The following is a 10,552-nucleotide window of genomic DNA, read 5'->3' on the forward strand; positions in this document are numbered from 1 at the left end:
ACGGTCAGGCTTGGTAGGGATTGGCCTCTGCATCTTCCATCTCTTCATCAGCTGCTCGGGCTCATGATGATGGATTAAGCAACATTGGAGAAACAAACAAAGATTAGTTCCGACCAAAGGGAGATAATTACAAATGAAGAAGAACAAAATAATACAAAAGATCACTTACCAGGAAGGAACCCCCAATGATGAAGCACATTGGGGTATTCCGGATTATGGCCATGAACGGCAAATATGTTCTTATCTTGAGAAGGAAGCCAAATAATCTTCTCTCGAGCATGCTCCTCGGCTCCAGAAAGAATGAGAAAGTTATTGGAACCTGGTAGTTGGTCCACGGACCAGTAGGTAGGGAAGGAAGGTTCTGAGGCTAGTCGGACAAAGAAGTGGTGTGTTTGGAAAGGTAAAACTGGCCATCTTGTTCTTGCTTCTTCGCCATGAAGAAATGAAGAAACAAGGGCAAAGTTGGACGGACTTCAATTCTCTCTCCTTGACAGAATCCCCAGAAGCAAATGACATTGTGCCAGCTATTGGGCACAAACATTACCGGACACATTTGAAAATGTATCATTATTTCTCTAAACAATCTATGGACGGGAAGGCGAAACCAATCTTTAAAGCATCCTCGTATAGAGCGAATTCTCCTGGACGGGGAGTGTTTGCCCTCTCATCGTTGGTCAGGACACATATGACATGATCGGAAGGAATCTCATACTTTTGGCGAAGGTAATCTAATCGTTATCCGTCATAAGAGATGGTAAGAAGTCAAGACCTGAAGAGTATGGGTCGTAGTTTATGTTGTCGGGAGTTAAATCCTTGATTTGTTCAAGCTTGTGTTCCTCAGTCAGCCTTAAAAAGTGCCCGGGCACTCATAGATTCCCTAGCAGCCTTAGGGCGGGGATTAGTATCGACCTCCTCCCCATCGTTGCTAGATGGTTCCCGGCCAAACAAACTCACGGAGGGGTCCTCAGATCGGTCATATGATTCATGTTTGGGGTTTGCATTATGGTCGGTTTCTGTGTCATCTATATGAACCGAAACTGAAGGACTTTCATCCATAAAAGTTTCTCTAAGCTCTGAAGTTTGAGAAGGTCTTTTCACTATCACCATAGTCTTCTACGACTAAAAGGGAAGATCATTACAAAAGAACAAGGAGACATAGACAAAGACGACGAGAAGAAAAAAAGAAAAGGTATGCATAAGGCTCTCTATATATAAAGCCTTAGATTCTAATCTAAAGGCTATGATAAATACAACATCGACGGTCAAAATTTGAAATTTCTGAGATTCGTATCTAACGGATCGTCAAGAAAGCAAATGGACGGTGGGAGATGAAAGATCTCTTTATCATGATGATAGGCATTTAATGCGACACGACAACTATGACACGTGGCAATCACGTACAAACTTCAAAGAACGTGCATTGATATATGTATGTAAATGATGGCTACTCATAAATTGGAAGTTACAGTTTTCAAAAAGAAGGCTTTGGTCGGAACAACCAAGTTCTCCATGTACGGGAATGATATAATCCCTTGTGTCGAACACTTAGTTTTTGACCACAACGGACTGGGGTGCTTATGTTAATAACCAATATGGTTGTTCTATACCATCCAGTCTAACCCATGAATACATGGTCCGACCATATGGTTAATGGTATGACCGACCATCTCATTGAGAGTACTTGAGTAGGAAAGAACTTCCAAGGGACATCAACCTTCTAGAGGAGGGAATCATGTAAACAACTCTTCTCAAGAGTTATATTCCAAGTCAATCTCTAATATCTTACACTCTATAAACGCCTTAGGCAGGCATAACAAAGTAAGTATTCATATTCTGTGTGATCAATTACTTAAATTCTCTATTGAGTAGTTGTGATCTTATCTCATTGGAACTGACTTGCTCGTCGGAGACGTACCTCGACCACATAAGGTCGAGCACGTGTTTCGCAGGAACTTGACAGAGAAGGATGAGTAGGATTTCGTATCAACACTAAGCATTTCAATATGGAGAAAGTCACCCCATGTTTTTTGATATATACTTGTCCAAGGGGAATAATTAAATTGAACAAGGGATTGTAGTTGAAGGATCGAGCTTTGATAAAGTAAATCATTGAGAGATTGGTTAGCACATCTTCAACGTAACCACTAAGGATGTAAAGAGTCACTGCCAATTTGGCTTCTATTGGAGTTCCTTGCTGGGTCTTGAACAACTTGACCATTATGTTGGTAGTCGTGGTCTGGTCCTTCTTCATCAATTCATCCCTTGTGTTTATCCTCTAATTTAAGGCGTTTAGCTAATTATATAGGAATTGTTCATAGGAACGAATATTGATTGAAGGTCAGATTATATAAGTCACCAGCGAAATCATCAAATCATTGCATACACAACAAAGACTCTGGCTAGCCACAATGTTCAACTTCACGGCCCATTGCAGTAGGGACATATAGTACTATTTTTACTACAAGAAAAATCACATTTAGTGGCAGTTCTTTTATTACTTGAAGGCCATTCAAATGCATATGCTACAAGAATAATGGTCTATGGAGGTGTTTAAAAATGATGTTGAGCTTCTCAAACCGTCAACGTACGTAGGTCTACATTAATGGTGTTTCTGTATTGTACAATACTTTCTTTTCATGGAGGCCTGAAGAAGTGGGCTTCAAGACCTTTGTCCGCAATTTTCCACACTGCCCCAGCAATTACTAGGAAACTGAGAGCCATGCCTAGAACCCCAAGTCCCCAGTTAATAATCCACATTGGGGTATATCGTTTAGGTTTCTTAATCATAATCCACATAAAACATGGGTAAGCTAGTGTGAGAGGTAATGCAATCCCACCAAGTAGACTTGCCAAGCTTGTCAAGACTGGGAGAGCAACGGCTATAAAGAAAACAAGACATCCAACACAGGCCCGGATCCCTCTGCGTACCGTCCTTGTACATGGTTTTTTCTTCAAACTCATGTATGCGAATTCGAAATTGTCGAAGACAGGCATAATATATATTTGGAAAGTGCAAAGGCAATTAATCACAACAAACACGCTTATCAATCCCACCACTGCCTTGGAAACGTTGTTTCCATGAAATTTGTACAAGGCATTCAGCATCCCATAGAGTGAAGGTATCTGGCATGGGAGAAACAATTACTTGTTAGTATGTATGATGATTTGAATGGCAAATGAAATACATAAGAAATTATAAGTTTCAAGTAATTACCAAGTTCCCATAAGCCCAGTAGCCTCCTATTGCAAGGGGATATAAGCACATTGCAACTAGAAGAGATGCAAATTTCACTGCTTTCCACATTGACACATAAGCTGGTTGTTCTAGAGTTGAAGGCATTGTACCCTATGTAGGCATTTACAAGAAAAATATATTTGAACAGAGAAAGAGAACAAACTGGTGAAATTTTACAGTTTTAAAAATAATGGCTTGATTGGCCGGTCACTACTATAGCAAATAACTTGGAGGGATGGATAACGCCTACCTGGATTTCAAGCACAAGATTGTGGCCTCTGAAAGCTAAAACAATGGAACCAAGACCATTGAAGATACTGAATGCCTTGGCAGTCTCAGACTTTTCTGTTTGCAGTGGCTTATGAGAACTATTGGCAACTATACCCTGAGAGACAGATACTATCCAGATCATCGTACAATAGGTGATGGCAGTGATGCCACCAATGAGAGAGACACGAGCAACTGAGTTCAAGTTGGGCTGTTGAGCAAGAATAATGGCACAAACAGTAAAGATCAAAAAGCACTCGATCGTCGTTAGGGGCTTCGAACCACAAACAATCCGAAAAAAATGCTTCATGGTTGCACCAGCAAAGGTTACTATTGCTACAGATGCCCCACTCGATAGATACATGGTTGGAAAGAGCACCATCCACTTTCCACGCTTTTCACCTGAGACAATAACCAAAATGCTTGTTTATATATTGACGTAATTAATCTTTTTCTTTGTTAGTCTAAACAAGCAAAACCACAACCATAGATGATGAGATGAGATACTTCCGAGAAGAACTTACCAAATGCTGCTTTGGCGAGACTGATGTATCGGCTGTAGCGTGTGCCGGTACCTGGTTCGTGGAGTTGGGTAAGCAACCATATTGTGTATAGTTGCCATGCAAATGCCAATGACAAACTTACAATTCCCCAAGCCCTGTAGCAACAATCACAACCAGAGCCAACCAAGGTTTGTCACAACCACATCTAGTGTTAGAATGGACACCAAGAATTCATGACAAAAACAAAAACATAATCCAAGAAAACACAGATTGAGTATGGTTCATAGAGTGGTGCCGGTGAAGAAAAACTTTCTCTATGTAGAAAGAAGATTGTGACGGTGATCTCTCTACCATTTGTCAAAATGAATGGTGTTACAAAAACTCACTTAAAACTATATGGTAAAAATCTCAAATCTCATAAAAACGTCATGAGAAAACATAAAGTATATATTTATAGAATTTAATTGGGGTATAGTGATCATTGATCATAGTATACCCCTTCAAAACTGAAAGCTTGGGCCGACAAGCTACTGCTTTCATCACATATCTCAGAAACCAGATCATAGTATAAGTTGCCTACAAAAATATGCTGGTGCTGGTCAATTTTCAGTGCAGAGTACAAGAATTCGGGTCAATCTAGTTTGGCTTGAATTAAAAAGACTTGATTTAACTTGTTTTATCAGTTATAAAACTTTTGACATATCATTGAAATATCCAACATCGATCTTCCCATGTTATGACAGAACAGAAAAATGAAATTAAGGGAAATACCAGCCAAGGGAGGTGAAAGCTAGGGGAAGGGCAAGGGCTTGAAACGCAATTGCAGAGTTGAGCAAATGGAAGACTAAGTAGAACGCATTGCCATTTCTGGACTCTGTAATGGGCAACCAATCTTCTGGATTAAGCTTCTCCTCCACTTGTTCTTTATTTTCTTCCACTACAATCTCCAGGTCCTGGAAGTCTTCTGTAATGGGAACAATTACTGAATGCCCCATCTGAGCATTATGAGTAAGGTAAGAGTTCTGGCTTGCTGATCTAGATTGAGCCCAGGATGAAAATAAATTTTCATAGGGAGAAACACGTATGGAAAGCTCAGACTTTGATCTTATTTCGTTTAAGACACGACTCACCTCCCCCATTTCCGTTTAACACTTACTCTCCCTGGAGCACAAGGAGCTAGGAGTGCGTAGTTGACATGTACAATATGGGTTGAGAATTTTGCGGAAACTGAGTAAGAATATATATTGAGGCAAGGGAGAGGCTGGGATTTGGCAGACCAAACTGCCAAACACACACTAATGATTGATCAAGGTTTGTCCCCATTGAAAATGCATTAAAGAAAGAAAGATGTCTTTTGCACTAATCTTCGTTTTAATTCACCACGTACAGATAAATATTTTGTAGAGAAAAGCCGGAAGAGAAAGAAATTGAGGATTGGGCCTAATTAAAAATGGAAAAATTTTAGGGCAACTCAAGATAATGGGCAAAAAGCACAGACATCTTAAAACTATGTCAAAAATTGGCAATGACCTCCCAAAATGTCTCTTATATTTGCACTATAGCAAACTTAATTTACAAAACCCGTTAATTCATGGTTAGAAATTTCATAATTCCTGTATTGCTCAAATATGACTTTACAATGTTGCCTCTAGTAATAAGGTTCCTACATTTTATCCTTTTTCTTCCTCCATGAATACCTTCTTCTTCTTTCGTTCGTCATTCTATGTTGTAAGATATAAAGTAATGCAACTAAGGGTGCGTCATTTCAATTAGCCAATTAACATTTCTAACAGAAAAGGGGCGACTGCCAAATTAACGTAGTGTTGGGGCTGTATATGTCTTTCGCTAATTATCTGAGGATATCCCTTAATTCTTTTTCTTTAAAAATATATTTTAGGAAATGAAAGTGGGGGATTCAAAGGAGGAAATCCAATGCATGTCTTGGTATTTGTTGTACAAAAACAAAATCTCAGAATTTTCATCCATTTTGTAATGGATGAGTGATATATGTTCATATGTCATATTAAAGGGCTAAGGTTAGATTTAGAAGATATAAATTTTTTTTCTTTTACTTTAATTAAATCTCAACCATTTGATATAACTCATAAACATATGTCACTCATTCCTAAGGATAAAATTCCAAGAATATTTGTATATTATTATTTAATTTATTATTAATAAGAAACCAATTTTTTTTCTTTCAAGAACTGAAATTTTATTTAAGGAAAAAGCATTTAGCAGGGACTTAGCATCTTGGAAGAAGTCCCTAGATGAAACAAAAGATGACTTAGCAATAAAATTTGGTGGATGGACCGAGACCCTATTTAAACTATGCTTATAACATACATAACCATGCAAGAAAACCACCTAAAGAGTTCTAACGCACAATAGTGGCATCATGATTCTATATGAAAAGGATGCAAATTGGCTCCAATAGTGGCATCAAGGGGTTTGTATGCTTTTCTTTTTTTTCTTTTTCTTTTTTCATTTTTGAAACGAACTAGTTCTTTGTCAAAGTTTTAAGTTACGGTTTTCATGAAAAAAAGATTTTTTTTCTTGGAAAAGCAGAGAAATATTGTCCTCTGTTGAGGCATTTTAACTTATTGACATGAAAACATAACCTTTTTTTATGAAATCCTAAAAACTCAAAGTTTCTCCCTTGTTTCATTCATTCATTTTTTTTTCAAGAAGGGTTTTTTCCAATGTAACCATATGATTTTTTAGTTTTTTATTTTTTTGGAAAACCATACATGATTTCAGCACCTAGAAACTTAAAATAAAAAAAAAAAAAAAAATAAAAAAAAATAAAAATAAAAGAAAAAGAAAGCTTTTTTCTTACCCAAAAAGAGGGAAATGGAACATAAACTTTATTGTACAACCCCCTATCATAGCATCTGATATATTCAAACAATCTTCAAATGGTTATTCTTTGAGCAAATTGCTTTAGCACCTGAAAAATAGAAAAATAGAGGCCTTTAAAATAATGATACCCACTTTATCTTTGAAAAGCTCACTGCTTTAATTTGTAACAATGGTTAGTGGTACAATTGTAAAGACCATTGCACCCTTATGTATAATGGGGTGAAATGACTTCATCTACCCTTTCTTGATCCATTAGACTTAGTCTCTATTTAACTCTTCACAATTTCCTTTCATTGGGGGGGGGGGGGGGGAGGGTCCATGTACCAATATTCACACAAAACAAAATGAATTTTTCTACCCATTATTTTCATCGTTAAAAATTTCTCCAGTCGGGGGCTCAAGTACTGATATTTCACACATGAAACGAAAGTCAAAGGGGAAGAGAATTGAGAGGCATTTCAAAAGATTTGGGAGAAGAGAGGGCAAGTGCTGATATTTGACACATAGAAAGAGGATGATAAGAATAATTTCAAAAAACTTTTAAAAAATTCAAAAAATTGGAGGAGGCCTAACGTGGCCCCATTAATACAAGAGATATCAATATATGATTTTGAGGGAAAAATGAAATAAAAACTGTTAGTCTGAATTGTTCTATTGAAAACATGCAATTTGTGAGAAAATCATTGAAAATCTGCGTCAATCAGAAATTTGGATGGATATTAATTACACACTACACCACATGATCGGAGGACATTGCTTTCCAAATTAATAGTTTGGGGGAAATTGGTTTTCAAAGTAGCAGTGTTTAGTTTGGATGGAAATGATCTCAATCAAGATTGGATTCCGTCAATTGCACATAATTAAATTCCTGGTTTATCAAACCTTGTTGTGCTTATCTCACCATGGGAGTTAAAATGCTTCTGAAATGGATAATGTTGGCAGATATCTTTACCATATTTATGAAATGTTTATTGTAAAGTAAGAAGAATGGGCCTAACATTCTGTTTTTTTGGGTATAAAAGTAGATGCTCAAGTATAACCATTATAGTTTTAGATTTCTGTCTCTATATATGATAATGATTTTCACAGGATCAACAAGCAAAAGGGTAACTTATCAGATTCAAATTTATTTCGATGAAGAAACTAATTCATTTATAACCTATTGACTTGAACTGCAATGGGACTTACTTTAATCCTTAAATATGAAATGTTCTGTATGATTGAATCTTATAACTTATAACAACTCTATGTATGGCAGTAGTGGCCAATTTTACAAGTGAGGAGCAGAATGTAATGCCATTTAAGAAACCACACATCATGGTATGATTAGTTTCCATTGGTATTAACTCATTTGATTATACTTTGCCAACTTTACGTTAAGTGTCAGGAAATAAAGAAATTGTTAATGCAATCTACCAAATCCAGCGATAATAGATTTAATACTAAAAAGACAAAGCAACAATTACTTCAGAATAGACCTGTAAATGGATAGCTGAAATCCGCCTCCGAATTCGTATTCGTTTATGGGAATCCGTATCCGGAATTTTTCTTACCCGAAAATATCCGTATCCGTTTGCTAAGCAACCGGATTCGGATTCGGATAATTGCTTATCGGATCGGATAATATCCTAATAAAAAATTATCCGGATAGAGTAAAGTATTTAACATTTTTTCTTTAAAAATGGACGATAATCAGATTCGAATAGCGATAATCGAATTCGGATAGCTGTATTCGGTAATCGGAAATTAGAAATTTATAATAAAAAATATAAAAAAGTGACAATTATCAATCAATAATCGGATAGTTTATCGGATCGGATTATTATCGGATATCCGATAAAGTTTCAGATTCGGATAGCGGATTTGCTAATCTGATTTGGATTCGGATACTGATGTATCCAAGCCAAATCTGATCTGTTTACAGGTCTACTTCAGAGATGCTGCTACATTATCAATTAAAAGAATTGGTAGAATTGGTTTGCCCATTCAAGGCTAACAAAGCATTCTTATAATTTGAGAAAATCACTAAATTATTGATTCCTAGACTAACGAACACGTGGACTGAATGCTTATAAGCCTCTAGGTCCTCTTGTGCTGCAGAAGTTGTACATGCTGTTGATTTTGCTGCCAAGAAATTCCACTTGTCTTGCTGTCAAAAGTCCATGTTCTTATTGAAAATCTACTCAGCCAATCATCTCAGCTACTCCACAGAATAGATCACTTGCATTTACCTTTAAACCAGAAGAGGAAAACGTTAATAACGAATATTCCATAAGAAATAAGCAGGACAAATAAAAGCAGCTTAGACATCGCATTAACATCAGAATCTAAGTGTGATGCCTGAAAATCATTACCGAACTGGGTCCATCCTCGGTTCAATCGTTGACTCCGGTCAAGAACGATCCGACCATGGTTGGGTTCGAACAAACCGGACTAATCATTAGCGCGATAAAGAAGGAACCTTGCAAGTCCACAAGGCAAGCACAATCCCATGAAATTTGGGATGGATAACCAATCAAGAAACGGTTGTTATCGCTTATGGGAGTTCGCGATCATGCAGGATATGGTAACTGCCATGCACTCAGAGCAAGGGATCGCGTGATTAAGGGAAGTGACCCACCACTCTGCAAAAGAAGTCTAACCGGTAAAGATCGACAATCACCAAGATAAGGCACGAACGAATCCAACTGTGAAATCCAGCCTTATCTTAACCCCGACCATGACTGGGAAACCCGATTGTTTGTAGGTCCGAAGACCCGAAGCAAAGGAAGAAGCCAACTATGGACCATCTCAGTAGAAGTCATGGTGTTTGACCAAGAACCTATGGAGATTGATGATGGAGTTCCATACTTGGAAGTCTGTGCAGATCTGGAAAGAAAGCTGCAGCTTGACAAAGGTGAGTCTAATTGATGGACTTGTAGTATAGTTAGACATGATTCGAAGGCATTTTTTTATACTAGATAAGTCATTTGTTGTGTTGGGAGAAGCCCATAATGTTTGGACTTGAGTTGGGCCTCCAATTCCCTGTTTGGGCCTTGCTGATCAGCTTGGTCGATTGATTGTCGACTGGGCCAATCAACCAACAGTCGACCAACAGGATGTTAATTCCGAGAAAATCCAATTTTAGGGTTTTTCACTTTCTATTTAAGTTAACTTTGTGTTTCTTAGTATCCTTTGCCTCCAAAACTCTCCAAAAATGTGGGAAGACTCTTTCAAAGCTCTCTTTGGTGATTTCGAAGGATCTTTGCGAGATCTGAAGCTTCTCATCTCTGATATGTCAATCCAAGGTTAGTGATCTTTCTGTGTTGTGAATTATCCTTCTACGGTCTTATTCTTAATTGAGATTGGGAGGAAGATGCTACATTTTTGCAACCATCCTTTCCATGATCTCATTCTATTCTTAAGGGTTTATGATCAACATCATAATCTTAACCCTAATCCTTGATAAACTCTCCTTTTGAAACCCTAATTTTACCCTTTCTAATCACTTTCTTAACATGATTGAACCCAATTCTCATGATGTACTTGTGTTTGATTTTGATTACCTTCTTCTAGAATTAGATATAATCTCCTTTAATCTTTTTCGTGATTTCATAGTATATTTTTTATCGAAATTCTAAGGTTTTCAGCCAATTGGGAAAACCATGATTTCAAATTAGAAGGTAGTTTTTTTAATCGTTATTAA

General features: G+C 37.3%; 1 protein-coding gene across 1 annotated transcript; it reads right to left on the reverse strand.

Annotated features, from left to right (window-relative positions):
• Window positions 1–2,634: 2,634 nt before the first annotated feature.
• LOC149028815 (lysine histidine transporter-like 8) lies at window positions 2,635–5,144 on the reverse strand. Its single transcript, XM_089163553.1, has 5 exons — window positions 4,777–5,144; window positions 4,027–4,160; window positions 3,486–3,904; window positions 3,215–3,346; window positions 2,635–3,123 (listed from the first exon to the last, which is right to left on the reverse strand). Exons 1-5 carry the CDS (start codon window positions 5,142–5,144, stop codon window positions 2,635–2,637), a joined length of 1,542 nt encoding a protein of 513 aa, XP_089019679.1.
• Between the last annotated feature and the right edge of the window lie 5,408 nt (window positions 5,145–10,552).

The sequence above is a fragment of the Hakea prostrata genome, chromosome 1, assembly GCF_041222555.1.
Source record: "Hakea prostrata isolate BN-2017 chromosome 1, UWA_Hpros_2, whole genome shotgun sequence".
NCBI classification, from domain to species: domain Eukaryota; kingdom Viridiplantae; phylum Streptophyta; class Magnoliopsida; order Proteales; family Proteaceae; genus Hakea; species Hakea prostrata.